This window comes from Salvelinus fontinalis, chromosome 17 (assembly GCF_029448725.1).
Source record: "Salvelinus fontinalis isolate EN_2023a chromosome 17, ASM2944872v1, whole genome shotgun sequence".
NCBI lineage: Eukaryota > Metazoa > Chordata > Actinopteri > Salmoniformes > Salmonidae > Salvelinus > Salvelinus fontinalis.
The window spans coordinates 22206970-22227846 of NC_074681.1; the positions used below are offsets into that span (position 1 = coordinate 22206970).

General features: G+C 42.1%; 1 protein-coding gene across 1 annotated transcript; it reads right to left on the bottom strand.

The window, feature by feature from the left end:
- Nucleotides 1-652: 652 nt before the first annotated feature.
- Nucleotides 653-16939, bottom strand: LOC129813980 (opsin-5-like). Its single transcript, XM_055866672.1, has 6 exons — nucleotides 16351-16939; nucleotides 14166-14259; nucleotides 11652-11814; nucleotides 10876-11003; nucleotides 9601-9935; nucleotides 653-5899 (listed from the first exon to the last, which is right to left on the bottom strand). Exons 2-6 carry the CDS (start codon nucleotides 14257-14259, stop codon nucleotides 5192-5194), a joined length of 1428 nt encoding a protein of 475 aa, XP_055722647.1. The 5' UTR covers nucleotides 16351-16939; the 3' UTR covers nucleotides 653-5191.
- Between the last annotated feature and the right edge of the window lie 3938 nt (nucleotides 16940-20877).

The window sequence follows — 20877 nt, forward strand, 5'->3', positions numbered from 1 at the left end:
GGCCCACTAACAAGGACTGCACAAACTAACAAACCCCGCCCTGTGTAATTGGGTCCTGGACTTCCTGACGGGCCGCCCCCTGATGGTGAAGGTAGGACACCTCTACTTCACTGACCCTCAACACTGGGGCCCCATAAGGGTATGTGCTCAGCCCCCTCCTGTACTCCCTGTTCACCCATGACTGTGTGGCCATGCACGCCTCCAACTCAATCAAGTTTGCAGACGACACAACAGTAGTGGGCTTGATTACCAACAACTATGAGACAGCCTACAGGGAGGAGGTGAGGGCACTCGGAGTGTGGTGTCAGGAAAACAACCTCTCACTCAACGTCAACAAAACAAAGGAGATGATCGTGGACTTCAGGAAACAGCAGAGGGAGCACCCCCTATCCACATCAAAGGGACAGCAGTGGAGGAGGTGGAAAGTTTGAAGTTCCTCGGCATACACATCACAGACAAATTGAAATGATCCACCCACACAGACAGTGTGGTGAAGAAGGCGCAACAGTGCCTCTTCAATCGCAGGAGGCTGAAGAACTTTGGCTTGTCACCCAAAACCCTGAAACTTTTACAGATGCACAAATCGAGAGCATCCGGTCGGGCTGTATCACAGCCTGGTACAGCAATTGCACAGCCCTCAACCTCAAGGCTCTCCAGAGGGTGGTGCGGTGTGCACAATACATCACCGGGGGCAACTACCTGCCCTCCATGACACCTACAGCACCCGATGTCACAGGAAGGCCAAAAAGATCAAGGACGTCAACCACCCGAGCCATTGCCAGTTCACACCGCTACTATCCAGAAGGCGAGGTCAGTACAGGTGCATCAAAGCTGAGACAGAGAGACTGATAAACAGCTTCTATCTCAAGGCCTTCAGACTGCTAAACAGCATTCACTAACTCAGAGAGGCTGCTGCCTACATTGAGACCAAATCACTAGTCACTTTATACAATGCCACTCTAAATAATGCCACTTTAATAATGTTTACATATCTTACATTACTTATCACGTGTTACAGTATTTTATACTATCTATTGCACCTTGCCTATGCCGCTCGGCCATCGCTCATCCATATACTTACTTGTACATATTCTCATTCACCCCTTTTAGATTTGTGTGTATTAGGTAGTTGTTCTGGAATTGTTAGAATAAGTTTGAGATATTACTGCACTTTCGGAACTAGAAGTGCAAGCATTTCGCTACACTTGCATTAACATCTGCTAACCATGTGTATGTGACAAATAAAATTTGATTTGAAGTTGAAACTGGACCTATCTGGCTCGCCGACTGGTCTTATCTTGCCGGCCGATTGGTCCAATCTGGCTACTACGTGAGGGAAGAGCAAAATCCACTTGTTAAACTGTATCACAACCGGCCGTGATTGGGAGTCCCATAGGGCAGCGCACAATTGGCCCAGCGTCATCCGGGTTTGGCCGGTGTAGGCCATCATTGTAAATATGAATTTGTTCTTAACTGACTTGACTAGTTAAATAAAGGTTCAATTAAAAATTAAAAACTACATAACATGCTAATAAAATGTTCTGATCAGCTAGAATAAAGATTATCTTGAGCACCCACCTCAACTTAGCTAACATTTTTGCCAGGCTAATTATGACTAAATATCCAAAAGGAGATTCGGTGAAAAATCTATCAAGATGAGTCTGCATGCTTGTCTCAAAGCAGCACGATGGCGCTGGCCCAACCAAAACGGTTCTGAGGTAACCACACACGACTTTGCTGTAAATTAGTATATTGGTTGGATATGACTTTGGGAGTTTTAGTAAGCAACAATTTGATACATGCCTTCAATTGCATTAGCCTACTTTATTCCAATATTGTCATCATTCAGTTGACTATAACGAAAGTGAGTTTTCCTCGCTCTGTGTTTTTTCTTGGCACAATGGCTGTCTCCTCACTCTGCTGCCACTCGCCTCTGCTGCATTGTTCTCAACAAAAGTTTAAAATCAATATACTGTTTTCTAGAAAGCAGGCTTTTTTTTCCAGGTTCGGGCTCATTTATTTTATGTAAGCAGGCTGATTGAGAACTCTACTAAAAGGTATAGAATCTTAATTTGTGCCAGTTCGCTACATCAAGAAAAGAATCATTCCGCAACAAAAAATGTGAATTATTGGAAAAAAATGTATGAGCACCAAAGGAGTGGAATTCTGTCATTATAATTCTGCTAGTATAATTGACCTTGGTCTAGGAGAGCTACATGGTTTGCAGTCATGCACATAGAAATAATATGAACTAATTCTATGTGTGTGCAGCCATTTGTTCTAGCCCAGCACCAACGCACTCTGATTTAAACTAATCGTGCAATCATTCAAATTAGAGATGTTGATTATTTGGGTCAGCATTAGTACAAAATTACACCATGTAAAGTAGCTTTCTAAGAACAGAACAGACAAGTAGACAGACAACAAGCATGTGACCAATATAGATGTTGCTGTCGCCCTGTTCTCTGCTAGAGGACAGTAGACTATGTATTCCCTGCCAGGTTCCTTTCATAATCATGGCGAACTAGCCGCACCAGAGGACTCCAACCTTACACTCTTTATCCAGATACAGCTGCCAGTCAAGCATTTTCTTATCCATCCATGGACGTTTTTTTCTCCCAGTGTACGGCAAATGAAATATGAATGCTTACGAATTGAGGCAATTACCTATTCGACAGATTAAAGGTCCTACCAATGAGCCATTGTTATTAAATCCTCTGTCTGTAGGCTAGTTTAAATGAATTGTTGTAGTGTGTTTGTAATACAGATCAGGAGTCATGCATTGCAGGTCTATTTTCTGCCATAGCCTTTCCTGCAGTCAAATGACCTAGTGGCCTCATGGGTGGAATGTTATTCATATTTTTCATAACTAATAAAACATTTTAACACTGAAATGCCAGTGTTGTCAAACAGTTGTTTTTTTTTGAGTCGTCTGTGATAAAGTATATACAAGTGTAATATCGGGACGCAAACTCAAAATTGAATACATTTCAACTCTATATTTGACATGGTACAAGGAGTTATTTTTTGTAAGCCCATAACCATGTGTGTGAGGTGTATACTTTTGTTTCAAATTAGTCTTAAACAAATCTACCAAGAAAACATGTGACCCTTATTTAGCACACTGCAGTAAAAGGTTAATGTCTGCTCTTGGACATGCGTGTCAGTGAAGTGTTTATTATGGTGCGTGCTCGTATGTGTTTTTACTCGTATGTGTGTGAGCGGTATCTCAAAAAGAGCTGGTGGTGGCACTTTTCACTGTCTTGTTAAATAAAGTCTGTTCCAGGAAGGTGAGTTTTCATAATTATGCTCACGTCTGAAGCAATCTAGTGGTTTGTAGTCCATGACTCACTAAACAAACCTCAGTCCTTGTAGTGAAGAAAACATTTACTTTACTGGAAATGAATTTTTGCATGATACTGGGTATTGTTCTTTAACACTAACACTTGTGTTAAATGTGGATCTCTCATTCTACATTGCATGGGGACAAGATTGTTTTTCCTGTCACGGACAAACTCCTGGCCCCGCCCCTAATGACGAACTAGTGTGCCCAGTCAGCAATAACAGAACAGGACTTGGGTAGAGCCTAGATTAACTAGCTTGCCTAGGCAGCAACAACGGAAACTTGGGTAGAGCCCAGATTATGAAATAGTTTGCTCAGACAGCAAAATAAACGTGGGTAGAGCCCAGATGCATGAGATTAGAAGACAATAGAGCGGCTGTGTTCAAGAAGCTTCTCCTCGGGGGTCGGACTCACCCAATCCCAGATCTATCCAACCCCAGTGGACCAACTCTAACCACCACATGGCTGCTGCTGTGAAACACTTTGAATTGAATGTTTTAAAAAGGATTAGGGATAAGGAAGCGATAAGATCAACACATTGTTTAAAGACATTGATTTATGTTCTGGCAACCTTCCCATATTGTAATACTAATATTCTAATCAAGGCTGGAGCCTGTTGCTTTCATGAATTCCCTTCACAAACAGGAGCAAATTAATCTCTGCATGAATGACTGATGAATAGATCAGCTAATGCAAGCATGGATTAGCGTCGGTTTTCCACCCAATAATTATATCCATCAATTTTAAGGTTGTTTAAATCAACATGGTTTCAATTGGACCCAAATGATTCACTCTAAGTACAACTGTTTACTTTAACCAAGACTACAAAGCAATATTTTTTATCTTTGCATCATTATATTCTCAAATAGGAAGTTAGTAATTAAATGAATGATTAAAACACCAGATTTCAATAGTTAGCCAGAGAGAGAAGGTGCATGGCAAAGTTAGTTCAGTTGTGGAAAACAGGAGGAAGGTTCAATTGCTTTGTAACAGGATTGGAGGGAATCGACAGCTTGTAGATATTTTTGGGGGGGACCTGTGTGATGGAAGACATCACATGCAGATGACTGTCATGCATATTTAACAACCAGTTTTCACACACAATGAGTCAATACCAGAAAACACATGTTTCTGCTTGTTTTGTCCTCCCCACTCTCCCGTTCACTTTGAATTGGACTATCTACAGTTGCTCAATTTGTATTTGTTTAATTGCCTTGCTCACGCTCTCCCCTCTGTGTTGCACTTTTATACACAGTTGTTGAATTTGTTATTTTATTGTTGAGTGAGTAGCGAATTCACTCGTCTATTGTCATCTCTTGAAAAGTATCAGTATATACATATGTTTGATTATCTCTCTCTCATCAATCTCTTTTATACATCCAGACAACAATGTAGTTTCATGTTGAGTAAAGCCACACTGTACTAAACCAACCTGTTATCTACATTAGAACTCCAGCATCCATGTACCTGCATTAGCAAAGTGTAAACAATGGTTTGAATTGGTGTGTAGAGGAAGTTGGACTGATGTCAAAGTTGGTTGGGCTTTCCATTGTCATGTGTCCAACCAATTATTACCGCACACAGAAAACAGTATTGTACCTGTGGTTTTCTTCCCAATCCATCAGGTCCTTCACTTCTGTTCCACTGTAATCTCCTCCAGACCACATGAATCCCTGAGGGACAACCTAGGTTTTTAATAAGTAGTATGTTTTAACAAGAGTCACTGTCTGAATATCTTGACAGAAAACATATTTTACATTATGGAATTTATTTATACATCAACTGCAAAATATATACCATAGATGTAAAAAAAAAAAAACTATAAAACCAGAAAGAATATATAACATTTTAGGGCCAGGCAACTTTAGCGTGTCCCGGCACCATCTCCAAGTTGATCTGAAGGTTGTCGATCTCAGAGGTCCTTTTGCCGTGCATGGTGGCTCGCAGGGACTGCTTATGACACGCTTCCTGCTTTTTCTGCTGCCGCCTCTGCTTCCGCATCTGTTTTTGCGTCATCGACTGCAGCTGGGGCTCTGTTGAGAACTGATCCTGAGGTGCGTAAACGTTGGCTGAGGAGCTGGGGATGTTGGTGCCGCCGTGGCAACCTCTTGGGTAGTGTCTGAAGCACTCGAAGGCATCGCTGCACTTCTCGCAGGCGCTAGTGCAACCTCTGGACCCGGCGAGGGCTTGGCGGGCGGATGAGGTGGGGGAACAGGACTGGCCGTGGCCCGGACGTCTGCAGAACGATTGGAGGCCGACCCGGACCACGGAGTGGGAGTGGCACTTCACCACAGCGCCCTGGGAGCAGGAGCACAGGCAGCCCTTCAGAAAGGCCCTGCGAAGGCTCAATAGGTCTCGGTACATCACCCTGCGGAAGTTAGGCCTGAGCAGCAGGTAGATAATGGGGTTGTAGATGGTGGAGGACTTGGCAAACATGGCAGGCACGGCGAACGCCAAAGGTGGGATGTTATCCATGTGTCCAAACACTGCCCACATCGACACCACAGCATAAGGGCTCCACGCTGCGAAGAAACCGATACAGACAGCGACACTCAGCTGGAGAAGAAAAAATTGAAAAGGGGGGCAAGGAAAGAGAGTGCAAATGTAAACAGTTCAACAAGGTCTATTGGCAGATTGCACTCCATACACAACTGGCTGACTCCCAAGGATAAAATGATTGAAACAGGCCATTGAGATTCTTTTAACATCAAGGTTTAAAGCAAGGGACATCAGAGCCTACCTGACTGCCATTGATTGGATGGAGAGAGAAAAAAATATATAGGTGAAGCGTTTTTGTATGGATCACGGCATGGCCGGGGGTTGCTGAGGAGTATTTTTCACACCTAATAAATGGCCTAGTTCACAGATTTGGAAAAAAAAAAAAAAAAGTAAAAGCTTTGAGGGTGAGCAGTCAATAAGTTTTGCGTTCAGCCAGTGTGTTACTCTGGCTCAATTTATTTTGACTCTACATTTCCATATTGGAGATTCGTTTTTTTGTTGTTTCGGCTCATTCCAAGGGGAGGAGAGTTATAGAAGCATGTGAGTTTTTCAAAACTTGTGAATTTTAGACAACTATAAAAATAAATAAATGTATAAAAAAATAATTAACATATACACACAGTGCATTCAGCAAGTATTCAGACCTTGACTTTTCACATTTTGTTATAGCCTTATTCTAAAATGTATTAAATATCCCCCCCCCCCCCCCCCCACACACATTACCCAATAATGACTAAGCAAAAGCAGGTTTCTCATTTTTTTTTGTTGCAAATGTATAAAACAAAAGCGGAAATACCTTATTTACATAAGTATTCAGACCCTTTGCTATGAGACTCAAAATTGAGCTCAGGTGCATCCTGTTTCCATTGATCATCCTTGAGATGTTTCTACAACTTGATTGGAGTCCACCTGTGGTAAATTCAATTGATTGGACATGATTTGGAAAAGGCACACCTGTCTAAGGACACACAGTTGACAGTTCATGTCAGAGCAAAAACCAAGCCATGAGGTCAAAGGAGTTGTCTGTAGAGCTCCAAAATAGGATTGTGTCGAAGCACAGATCTGGGGAAGGGTACCAAAAAATGTCTGCAGCATTTAAGGTCTGCAAGAACACAGTGGCCTCCATCATTTTTAAATGTTAGAAGTTTGGAACCACCAAGATTCATCCTAGAGCTATGCCGCCAGGCCAAACTGAGCAATCAGGGGAGAAGGGCCTTGGTCAGGGAGGTGACCAAGAACCCAATGGTCACTGACAGAGCTTCAGAGGACCTCTTTGGAGATTGGAGAACCTTCCAGAAGGACAACCGACTCTACCATAAAGGCCTGATTGGTTGAGTGTTGCAGAGTGGCCAGACGGCAGCGACTCCTCAGTAAAAGGCATATGACACCCACTTGGAGTTTGCCAAAAGGCACCAAATGGACTCAGACCATGAGAAACAAGATTCTCTGGTCTGATGAAACCAAGATTGAACTCTTTGGCATGAATGTGAAGCGTCACGTCTGGAGGAAACCAGGCACCATCCCTACAGTGAAGCATGATGGCAGCAGCATGTTTTTCAACAGCTGCAGGGACTGGGGGGCTAGTCAGGATCGAGGGAAAGATAAATGGAGCAAAGTACAGAAAGATCCTTGATGAAAACCTGCTCCAGGGTGCTCAGGACCTCAGACTGGGGAGACGGTTCACCTTCCAACAGGACAATGACCCTAAGCACACATCCAAGATAACGCAGGAGTTGCTTCGGGACAAGTCTCTAAATGTCCTTGAGTGGCCCAGCCAGAGCCCCGACTTGTACAAAATCGAACATCTCTGTAGAGACCTGAAAATAGCTGTGCAGCAACGCTCCCCATCCAACCTGACAGAGCTTGATAGGATCTGAAGAGAAGAATGCGATAAACGCCCAAATACAGGTATCCCAAACTTGTAGCGTCATACCCAAGAAGACTCGAGGCTGTAATCACTGTCAAAGGTGCTTCAACAAAGTACTGAATATTTATGCAAGTGATATTTCAGTTTATTTTTAATACATTTGCAAAAATGTCAACCTGTTTTTGCTTTATCATTATGGGGTATTGTGTGTAGATTGAGTAAAAAAAACGATTTAATACATTTTACAATAAGGCTGTAACAAAACGTGGGAGGAAGTCAAGGGGACTGATGACTTTCCGAATGCACTGTAACGTAAAAGCATGTCTGACATGTATTGGGATGCACAATCGTGGATTGATTTAAACCAGTAGGAGAATCTTAAAAGTAGGTATAAAACTCACAGGCAGCCAGTGCAGAGACCTTAAACCGGTGTAATGTGTGCTCTCCATCTTGTCTTGGTCAGTACCCGTGCTGCAGAATTCTGTATGTTTTGCAGTGTACCAATAGCTTTCTTGGGTAGACCAGACATGACCTGACTCTCCCTGTGCTTTGGCTCCAACAATAAGTACCTCAGTCTTGTCTTGATTTAGCTGGAGAAGCTTCCAGTATTTAAATCACATATACAGTCTAATTTATCCGTGGAGCTAAAATCCTCTGGTGACACAGAAATGTAAAGCCATGTATTGTCTGCGTGAAAATGAATGCTGTGCTTTCTGAACAGTACCAGACCCCAAATCAAACCTTGTGGAACGCCACATGCGATATGCTTTTGAGTTATGTTCATTAAGGGTGACAAAAAAAACAGGTCCTGAAACCAATTTAGAACAGGACCGGAGAGGCCAACCCACCTCTCCAGTCTGTCCAGAAGGACATGATGGTCAACAGTGTCGAATGCAGCAGTACAAGGAGAGAGAGCTGTTTGGCATCGGTGTTGGCTCTAAGATCATTTACCACTTTAAGGCTGTCTGTGCTGTGGTGGGCCCGAAAACCTGATTGGAATTTTTCTAAAATACAGTTGTCACTTAAAGAATGTAGCTGTTTGAAAACCAATTGATCCAGAATTTTGCTTAAGAATATAGATTACTTTTGGAGAGAGAAACAGAGAGCGATGGGGCTGAGCGCTACAAAGAGTCCCCTGTCTCTGAGATGCTTTTGATTTGGATGGCTAGTAGATTATCTCCCAGCAGATCTGTCCTATCGCTTTGTTCCTCCAAATTAGTTTTATTCTGATTCCTAGACCCTCTTTTTAATATGCAGATAGCGTTGGAATCAAGCCTCGGAGAAGGGTCCCCAGCCAGTGTGTTTCCCAATAAGATTTGCACCAATAATCACAGGTATGAACGGATGAGCAGGGGCCGTCCCCCCTGAAGCAGGGCTGGTAGCAAGGGGAAGGTGTGTGTGTGTGTGTGTGTTCTATTGGCACATACTGTACAGGACGGAGAGGATGAGTGCTCTTATAAAGCTCTTATGGGGTGATTACAGGAACACAGTAATGCAGGAGAGAGAGAGCAAAAAGGGAGGACAAAATGAAGCATCATTATTGTTAGCCATTTTCTGCAGTATTAATGAGGGAATGTCTTGAAAGCGTACTGACTGAGCATCCTATTCATGACAATGAGAACTTGTTCTCAACTAGCCTACCTGGTTAAATAAAGGTGAAAGAAAAACATTAACCCAGACACAATACATCTGTATAGTGCCATTCTCCTATTCCCTGTCCAAAAACAAACCTATTACAATACATGAAGTGGCCCTAGTTGTGAGTATACAATAGGCAATTTAATTACTTTCACAAAATGGATCAACCAATCAAATGTATTTATCCCTTTTTAAAATCAACAGTTGTCACAGTATGCTTTACAGTACCCCTGTGAAACCACACCATGCTCACCTTCACAATAACAGCCTGGATGTTGCTCATCTTGGTCTGCCGGGCCTCGTGATGCTCCATGGCCTTATGGGAGGCTCGGACCGTCATCAGGATGCCCGTGTAGGACGCCACAATGACACAGCAGGGCACAATGTAGCACAAGACAAAGAGCGCCGCCGTGTAGGAGCGGGCCACGGGATGCAGGTTGGACAGGCGCCAGTCGATGCAGCAGGCTGTGCCGTAGGGCTCCGGACCATACTCACCCCAGTGGGCCAGAGGGGAGCAGGCGAACACCAGGGCCCAAGCCCATGCACAGGCTATCAGTAGACGGCCGTGGACGGGGTTGAACCGGTTACCTGGATGGATGGACGGATGGATGGGGAGATGGACAGTCAGTTTAAAGCTGCAATATGTAACTTTTTTGGCGACCCGACCCTATTCACATAAAAATGTGAGTTATAGATCTGTCATTCGCATAGAAAACAAGTCTAAGAATCCATCCATCTTTTCTATGCTTTCTGTTTCATTTTAGCGGCTTTTACTTTCAGTTTTGTACACCAGCTTCAAACAGCTGAATATTTAATATTTTGGGTTATTGAAAATATATATTCACAGCATTTTAGATGGTGCAATGATTATCATAAAATGAAATTAGGCAAACCATTCAAATTTTAGCAACCAGGGAGTGGCAACATGATTTCTGCATATTGCACCTTTAATAGGGTAGCATGGTCATCATTAGAGATTCCGGTGGTGGATTTGCAGAGGAACATGATGTTTCTCAAAGTGAACATGTCATAGGGTAATATTTTGAGAAGTACACATTTTTCTGAACTGTTTAATGCTCCGAGGGGTTATTTCCTCATTCCCAGGCCTGGATATGTATAGTGCACATGGGATTGACTAAATATATGGATAACTAACCCATTATATTACACACTAGGCCACATTTCAAAAGAACAGCAATGAATAACAATTGTTCAAATTGGTTAATCTCAGCTAAAACATCCAAGCAGATGCAATTTTTCAGTACTATTGCAAAAAAGGACATTCTCAGAATTTAAAACTGAATAGCACCATTTTTTGGCAACATCATAAGCCACACTAATTGAGTGTCGGCTAGTCGCTAGTAGACTCATTAGCCATCAAAGCAGTGGCTGAGTGTTCGGTCACTGTGGAATTATCTAGTTCTTAAATTTTCAGTCAATAAATCAAGTCACCCACTTAGTTTTGAAATGTACTAATCCTATGTCAATTCCATGGGCAAGACTAGGGCCAGGCTCTTTGATAACTTACCGTAGAGAGGATAACATACTTTCACAAAACACACCATGCTCAACAGGGTGAGAGTTGTCAGACTGCAGACTCCAAACAACATGCCGCAGAACGCGTAGATCAAACACACTGTTTTCCCAAACAGCCACCTGAGAGAGGAGAGAGAGGGGTAGAGAGCAAGGGGGAGCGAAAGAAGAAAAGGAGGAAGAAATTGAATGTGAGAATGACCGAGACAGAAAGAAAGAGTCGGAGATGGAACACTAGTCATTTGTTTAGCACTCCAGAAATAGTATAAAACAGCACCTGTGACCACACGACCAAACCAGATCTCTAATTGAGCCTTGACAATTGGAAAGAAGAGTTTAATACAAACCCAACACCTTCACTAATCTGCCTTAACACAGTGTGGTGGCACATGGCCAGCGTTAGACATCAAAGCCTTCAGTCAAAACACTACCGTTTCCTCCATCTCTGTCTGAAGTACAGGAGCCAGTCACATGTGACGCCTTTCCTCTCCAATAGGCTGTTACTGTGGCTTGGCAGTACTGTAAGGTGTCTTTCATGCTGAACCGAACTGCACTGTGCTGGCCTGGACATTTCCTTTTCACTTGATTCTTTCCAGGAGGTTCTAGTGGATAAGTAACCAGGTCAGCACAGTTCGGCTTGGCTGGACTTGAGTGTAAAATTGCATACAGTACCAGGCCTGGGTACTTCCTTATTTCACTGTTATTTGTACAGTACATGTGGTAGATATTTGCTAGGCTTGGCTATGTAGTGTAAACAGGTGTGTACAGTACCTATGGTAGATGCTGGAGGTGATGGCCATGGGGTAGAGGGACAGGGTTAGACTCATGTCGCTGATGGCCAGGTTGATTATGAAGAACTCAGCAGGTTTGAGCAGGTGCTTCTTCTTGTAGGAGACGTATAGCAGTGTGCTGTTGCTAAACAGAGAGCACATGCCTGCAGACCAGAGAGAGATACCACTCAGTAGCCTGCTGTGAGAATTACCACAGAGACAGACACAGCTGAGGACACCAACTAGAGGCTTATACTGTTGAAGTCGGAAGTTTACATACACCTTAGCCAAATACGTTTAAACTCAGTTTCACAATTCCTGACATTTAATCCGAGTAAAAATTCCCTGTCCTAAGTCAGTTAGGATCACCACTTTATTTTAAGAATGTCAAATGTCAGAATAATAGTAGAGTGATTTATTTCATCTTATTTCTTCACATTCCCAGTGGGTCAGAAGTTTAAATGCACTCAATTAGTATTTGGTAGCATTGCCATTAAATTGTTTAACTTGGGTCAAACCTTTCAGGTAGCCTTCCACAATAAGTTGGGTGAATTTTGGCCCATTCCTCCTGACAGAGCTGGTGTAACTGAGTCAGGTTTGTAGGCCTCCTTGCTCGCACACGCTTTTTCAGTTCTGCCCACACATTTTCTATAGGAGAGGTCAGGGCTTTGTGATGGCCACTCCAATACCTTGACTTTGTTGTCCTTAAGCCATTTTGCCACAACTTTGGAAGTATGCTTGGGGTCATTGTCCATTTGGAAGACACATTTGCGACCAAGCTTTTAACTTCCTGACTGATGTCTTGAGATGTTGCTTCAATATATCCACATAATTTTCCTCCCTCATGAACCCATCTATTTTGTGAAGTGGACCAGTCCCTCCTGCAGCAAAGCATCCCCACAATATGATGCTGCCACCCCGTGGTTCACGGTTGGGATGGTGCTCTTCGGCTTGCAAGCCTCCCCCTTTCTCCTCCAAACATAACGATGGTCATTATGGCCAAACAGTTCTATTTTGTTTCATCAGACCAGAGGACATTTCTCCAAAGAGTACGATCTTTGTCCCCATGTGCAGTTGCAAACCGTAGTCTGGCTTTTTTATGGCGGTTTTGGAGCAGTGGCTTCTTCCTTGCTGGGCGGCCTTTCAGGTTATGTCGATGTACGACTCGTTTTACTGTGGATATAGATACTTTTGTACCCGTTTCCTCCAGCATCTTCACAAGGTCCTTTGCTGTTGTTCTGGGATTGATTTGCACAAGTACATTCATCTCTAGGAGACAGAACGTGTCTACTTCCTGAGCGGTAACAAGACTGTGGTCCCATGGTGTTTATACTGGCATACTATTGTTTGTACAGATGAAGGTGGTACCTTCAGTCATTTGGAAATTGCTCCCAAGGATGAACCAGACTTGGTGGCCTACAATTTTTTTCTGAGATCTTGGCTGATTTCTTTTGAGTTTCCCATGATGTCAAGCAAAGAGGCACTGAGTTTGAAGGTAGGCCTTGAAAGACATCCACAGGTACACCTCCAATTGACTCAAATTGTCATTTTAAGCCATGACATCATTTTCTGGAATTTTCCAAGCTGTTATAAAGGCAGTCAACTTAGTGTGTGAACTTCTGACCTACTGGAATTGTGATAGTGAGTGATAAGTGAAATAATCTGTAAACAATTGTGCGTCAAGCACAAAGTAGATGTCTTAACCGACTTGCCAAAACTATTTTGTTAACCAGAAATGTGTGGAGTGGTTGACAAACAAGTTTTAATGACTCTAACCTAAGTGTATGTAAACTTCCAACTATGCACATGTAGAAATAAAAATACTAGAACAGGAATGGATGTACTGTCAAATGGCCATCGTCTGGGGGTATGTCCATTCTAGTAATAATATTTCTATGCCTAAAAACAGTACAGTTAAGGAACATGTTTGAAAAAAAAATAAAAAATCCCAGTGTTCAGAAGGAATATTAAGTGAAGTGTTCAGAGACACTGATGTTATATCAGATCTCTTCAGAGCTTAATGCTATATTAGATATGAAAAGTTTCCAGTAATGCTTTCAAGATCAAAGCCTTTGGTGGAAAGCTAGCTAGTCAATCTGGGTAAGATTTCTACAGCGTTGTGGCCTTGGCGCACAACTCAACCATCGACAGAACTAACGCCCTCTCTTTTCAGAAGCCAAGATGAGACACACGTGTATTTCTGTGTGTCTTGGGGAATACAGCTTCCCTCCACACTCTTACACACACACACACACACACACACACACACTTAGTCCCACTGTATAGTCTGGCATCATGTTGAGTTGGTGAACATGTCTCAGCTGAAGCAGAATTATCCTCACAGCAGGAAGCTGACTGATAGAGTAGGTCATGTTACAGTACAATAAGATGCTTCATCCTCTCGTTTCTGCCTACAGTACATTTATTTGAATTAAAGCAGCGTGGCTCTGTTTTCCGTCACATGTGGCTAACTGGGGGTGTAAGTGAATCCTTTTTGAAGAGAGAGCTTACTTACCAAACACTGCATACACTATGGCTACTGTTATATCTGCTGCCACAGGTATGTTTGAATGGAATGCAATGTCGTCAATGCTCGCAAACGCCCCCATCTGAAATAGAAGAGAATAGAAAGAGTACATAGCTGTACTGAACATGATCAATACCCTCTCTCTCACCAATACGTGGAGTTGACTACATCAAAACAAGCTGCTTTCAATAAATGATCTACATCCATTCATCCTCCAAGTCATGTGGTCCAGTGATGTAAGGAAAGACCTAGTTAAGCTGCAGGGGGCCCAGAACAGAGCGGCATGTCTTGCTCGTTATTGTAATCAGAGGGCTAATATAAATACTACGCATGCCAGTCTCTCTTGGCTAAGAGTTGAGGAGAGTGACTGTTTCTATTAAAAGAAGTGATGTAATGTGTTTCATGTTGTGTGCACCCCAGGAAGAGTAGCTGCTACTTTCACAACAGCTAATGGGGATCCTAATAAAATACTAAATACCAAGAAAGGTTGAATACCTCACATGTCCAGTCTGTTTTAACCTTGGTGTACTATGAGGTTTACTGGCAAGTTTACCTTTTCCCCCTCAGTGTTGCATGCAAGTAAATCAGAGAACATCCATGACCATACACACACCAGTGTTGTATGAGTTGTATTGTTAACAGAAAGATGACTAGGAACTATTTTTGTTGCAAGGCATTGAGTGGCAGGATAGGAGATGAGTACATCCAATTCTCTGTATGTGAAACCATATTTTCACATGTATTCAATTTAGAGTTCACATGTTAACACAACCACTGTTGTCATCTATGCATAGTCACTTGAATTAACTCTACCTACTGCCTCAACTAACCGGTGCCCCAGCACATTGACTCTGTACTGGCACCCACCTGTATATATTGTTAGTTTTTACTGCTGCTCTTTAACAGGCAATAGCTGACACCCCCATAGCTGATGTTTTGGCGGTGTGGGATGTGGAACTGCATTGGAGGAGCTTTCCAATCGGCGAGCACCTGCTCTTGTGATTAATGAAGTCACACCCTCCCACTCGCGTTAGAAATTCAGAACGTGTAGGTTATAGGCCTATAGAAATAATGACGCTCAAATTGAAAATCATTAAACGAAAATGTATTTCTATCAGCCTAATTGAGGTGTAGATTACACATCTGTGTTCAACTTGTAAACAAGGATGCATTGGATTTATTTTAATAATGCAACTGCCCAGCCAATGGCAACGTCCACTTAGGTATAATGCCGGGAGCAGTTTATGGATTTGACAACTAACTGCAAGCGCAAAACTCAAGCGCATCTGATTGAACCGGGCTCTACATTTGTCTCCCCCCCTTTAACTAGGCAAGTCAGTTAAGAACAAATTCTTATTTTTCAATGACGGCATAGGAACAGTGGGTTAACAGCAGAACGACAGAGTTTTACCTTGCCAGCTCGGGGATTCGATCTTGCAACCTTTTGGTTACTAGTCAAACGCTCTAACCACTGCCGCCCCAAATGAGTGTTCGATGGATTTATTTGACAGAAGTCAATGCAGCTACTCTATCAAATTGGATATTTAATGTAAAGTGTAGGGTTTCCACAAGACCATAACGCGTAATTTAGAACACTGCTTTAAATCAGTCACCCTGAGTGTTTAATTGAAATGTCTTTACTTACGATACAATTTAACTTCGTTCAAAAGCAAGAACACGTCAACTCTGAAAGGTAATTAATTGCAGGTATGTGTTAACTCGGATTTGATGGGTCTTAAAGTTTTGCAGCGGAGTTTGTCACACCTGCTGTGAATAACTTTAATCCCACCGCCTATATTTTTTTCAGTTCAGTGGAACTGAGGTGATATTTGATATTATGTGGGGTCTATTTTTATTTAGGCTATCCTGACAAAACAAAACTCCGTGGTTCAGATTTTTGCAAATGTTTCGTGGAATCCTGAATTGGTTTATTTGAGGCATATAGCCCGGTCTAGTAGTGCAAGACTTCAGGATCAGCGCTCAATTGGATCATTATTCCCGAGAAGCATCAGCCCCAGTGGTGCTTGAATGAACAGCAAAAGTTATTTTATTGACATAAAAATGATTCGATACCAACTCGTGCATATTCAGCTTTTTAAACTCGATACTACAGAACTATTGAATCCCAATTTCGCATGCAACAAGACGAGTAAAGGCTATTTCAAGTTCTTACCTTGTCAGTGTGCTGCTGGATTTAAGGTATGTTGCTTGAAAGCCCCGGGAAGTTACCTGAAGATGCTGTTATTTAGCCTCCATAATACCACATTGGTCATGTCCAGCCGTGCCGTTACCCAGGTGGTAATTCAATTGGTTGTCAAATATGCGCAGACAACAATAAACTACACGGGTCTCCGAAATGCTGAGCGCTCATAAGTGAACGGTCCTTGCGAATGTGGCATAACACCTGACTGTGAATTGGGCTGTACTCATCGAAATCAGTCCTGTCCACCTTTTCTTAAGCCTACTAGACTTGCTTTGTCAAAACACCATACTGAATGAATTTAACAGCATGATGCTTCTGTTCATTGCTGACGTCAGGTGCAAATTTGTAGAATTCTGGAGCAAATGGGAGCCCGGGCTTTAACGCACATTGATACACTGATTCTCCAATTACCTCCCTGTGAAATCGTTTCCTGCATGCTGTCTGAGTGTCTCCTGTCATATACTATGGTATGGATGTTTTAACACTAGTCTAATTATTACTACAGGCCGTATGTACTGGTCCATCACTATTTAATTGCATTCTAAATGTTTTTTAATTTTCTGAAATTACATTGAACAACATTCCTAGAGGGTTCAATAGGTCAACAACTATGGTGTTCAATACATGTTCAATTTTATAAAGACCTTTTTAAAGTATTCTGATTAGGGATGATACATGATTGCGGCAGGTAGCCTAGTGGTCAGAGCGTTGGACTAGTAACCGAAAGGATGTGAGATCGAATCCCAGAGTTGACAAGGTAAAAATGTTGTTTTTGTTCTTAACTGACTTGCCTAGTTAAACAAAGGTAAACATAAAAAAAAATTAAAAAGTCTGACAGAAAACACCATGTCACAGGTATGTAAGACTTAATTTATAATTTCAAACATTGCATGCAATCATCCCCATTCGAAAAACATTTTCTGATTGTATTCAATGGTTTGATCATTTTCTTTGAAATGTGCATCCCTGGGTCACTCCTCTTTTCAGTTCGCTGCAGGTAGCGACTGGAACGAGCTGCAACAAACACTCAAACTGGACAGTTCTCAAATTCTTCATTCAAAGACTCAATCATGGACACTCTTACTGACAGTTGTCTGCTTTGTGTGATGTATTGTCGCTACCTTCTTGCCCTTTGTGCTGTTGTCTGTGCCCAATGTTTGTACCATATTTTGTGCTGCTACCATGTTGTGTTGCTGATAATGCCCATGAAGCCGGTGTTTGGAGGATATATTGGCACAGGTGTTGTTCGTCTCAGGCCTGCAAACCGTGCCAATTTATCCTAAAAACACTGACTTCGAGGGCATTATCAGTTTATACAACGGGTTACCAACGTATTAGAATAATTTGACATTTTCATGAACGTTATTTTGATGAATTTATTCATACTATTTCTTCCTTCCACAAGACATAGTCGCAAAACAAATTTAGGGTTGCTACCCAAGCCGGCTGGTCGTTTGTTCAATTGGTTCGGTTGACGGAGACGCGACTCAATCGCTCAGTCTTTTTGTTCTGTATCTATGGGTGCGACCCAGTCGTTCGTTCTAAATGTTTCATTGCCATACTGGCTGGCAACGTTCTTATACCTTGCTTGCTAGCTAGCCAACTACGGCTCATTTACAGTCACGTCAAACATTACAGACAGGATAATAACAGTAGCTGCATTTGTTTAAGCTGTTTTCTAACTTTAGTGACATTTTATTTGGATTCATCCATAACATAGACCTAAAGAGGCGCGATTTCACCTGGCATAGAAAATGTGCTCTCTTGTACGGACAGTGTTGTTCAGAGGAGCTAGCCAACAACACAGCTAACACTAACTTTAAACTGAAACTGGAAAGACTGCAAACTAGCTGCACTTCGTTTTGTTTTCCCATTTCTTTGTATATCCATAAAAATGATGCCAGCTGATTCATGATTTAACTGGCTGATAAACTTCACCATTCAGGATTAGACCCGCCCATTGTATAATTCTGCCCTAGACAGGATTCAAAACATCAGATGGGTGTTAAGAAGCTTTAGAGTCAGGAAACACCAAAAGAGAAGGTATGTAATTCTGCACTAAACAGGACTCGAAACACCTAAACAGTTTTTTCCTGTGAGTGCTCCCAGTTTTTTCCTGTGAGTGCTCCCAGTCCCTGGCAAGGTGTTGCACAACACTTGATGAAGTGGTGTTACAACACACCATGTACTGTTTCAAAACATCTCAGGATAATGTGTTACAATACTCCAGCAAAATTAAGGTTTCGTCTCCTTCAAGTTGGTGGCAGCTCAGTTTCAACTAGTTGTGTTACAAAGCACTTCATTTTAACAGTGTACTTGGTAGTGCAGCTAAACACTGTTTGCTGAACTACACTCCCTTATGTATTTATTTGGACAGTGAAGCTTAAACTTTTAATTTGGATGTATACTCCTGCCTTTTGGATTTGAGATCAAATGTTTTATATGAGGCGACAATACAGAATGGCACTTTTTATTTTAGGGTATTTTTTATATCAGCAACCCTCTATCTCTCTACGTGTAGGCCATCTTTCTGAGGCTGTCTGGTCCAAACGAGTATGACATTGTTGTCACCCGTAGCATTAAAGGCAAGGGAAGCCAGCGAGCATCTGGCCTCCCTTGACCAAAAAATGTATAAAAAAATGTGCCTATCAGTGTTGAGCTAAACTGGGCGAGTTCACTTGTGAATGGTCCTGGTGCACCAAAAAGTGTCAAGGGAAGCCAGCTTGGTTTTGGCATCATTCCTATCAAATCGCATTGAGAGCATACGTGATTGACAGAAACTTGAATTGTTTTATCTCGTGTTGTCCTGTGGTAGCCAGCTAGCTAAAATTGCCCCTTTCCTAAATTAGCCATGGATGGAAATATGGATTTGGACTTGCGGTTTTACTTCATTCTCCACACTCGCAAATTATTATAATGACGATTCTGATCCAACCATTAATTCATACATTGTTGTCCCACTGGCCTGAGAGGATGGAAGTTCAATATGTAGCTAGATTTAGAAGGCTAATGTTAACTAGCTAAAGTTGCCCATGAATGGAAGTTTGGCTAACGAGCAAGCATTTTAGCCAGGTAGCCTAGGACAACAAAAAATAAAAGCATGTACTGTATGACAGAGTGAGAGACCGTTTCATCAACATGAAAAAGAGGAGGTTGGCATTAGCGTTTCTCTACAAGTAGGGTGAGACATGTTATTCTACTTGCAAGAACGTGCATACACACAGAAATCAGAACCATGGACAGCATCATATTTAGCTTACATTGATTGGCCAAAATTGTTTTTGGTATATTTTAGTTGTCACTGTATTAGACTAAGCAGAGGAGATTTGATGTTGAAATGGTGCTGGAATAGTGGAGGCAGCTCCTGTTTTCTTAGCGACTTGCAGTAACTCTGTGGTTCTAAATCAATAGTTGTTTAGTGGTCCGACAATGTTGGAAACATGAACTTGCTTGGCCATGCTGTAGGTCATGTTACTGTACATGCAAATGCTTTGTGGACTTCATTGGACAAAGGTTGCTCTCCGGTTTTGTGATAAAACAAAAGGTGTGGTTAAATTTATTCTGCCACTGTGCTTTCTTATTGTCTCTGCCTTTAGGCCCATATATCACAGTGATTTTACCCATGCACCGCTACTGGCTAGATGTAGACAAAATTGGAGCTGCAGTACATCGGTGCAAGTGATTCTCTGCCATTGGGTGTGTTAGTCAAAACACCAAGATCCTGGGTCAGGCCAGGGTCCAGGATAGTCATGTATGTGCCCCTGGTTTCCAGCTAAACAGACTCCAGAAGAGTCTGAAGAGTCCTCCTCATCAGTAGGATTGCAAAATAAGTAAGATTTATGCTACATCTTTTTCAGTGCGGACCCATCAAACCTTGTTTTACTTGCAAAATTCCAGTAACTTTTCCAAACTTCCCAGGTTTTACAGAAATCCTAGTTGGAGGATTCCAGATTTCATCTTTATCCCATTTATTCCCTCCTGATTCAGGGAGTCTTTCAACCAGGATTTCTGAAAAACATGGGAATTTAGAACATTTTCAACCCTACTTGCCAGTGATTTTCCCAATTACAAAATGTTAGATGATGTGTAAAGTAACTAACCAGAGTGAGAGCTATCAAAAAAAGTATCTGGTAATTTATTCAGCAAGCAGTGGCATGCATTGATCTCTATAATGAGATGTATTCACTGACATGAGTACTGAATTTTCTCTTAAGACAGATCTGTGAGATAACTAGTTCCAACAGGATGTTGGATCCTACCGTATGATTTGTATGAAGTCCTCATCACTGTGAATTAAACATATGGCTGATCAAAATGTCTCAAGAATCCCAACTCTAATTAATACATGTTTAATTTAGTATGTATCAACTGAACAAAGTTTGCATTTTTAATGTTGTGTCCAGTGGCGATTGTAGCATGTAAATCTTGGTGGGAAAAACTCTCCAATAATGTGTTACATGCACGCCAGCGAAGCCACTACACAACACTAAACAATAC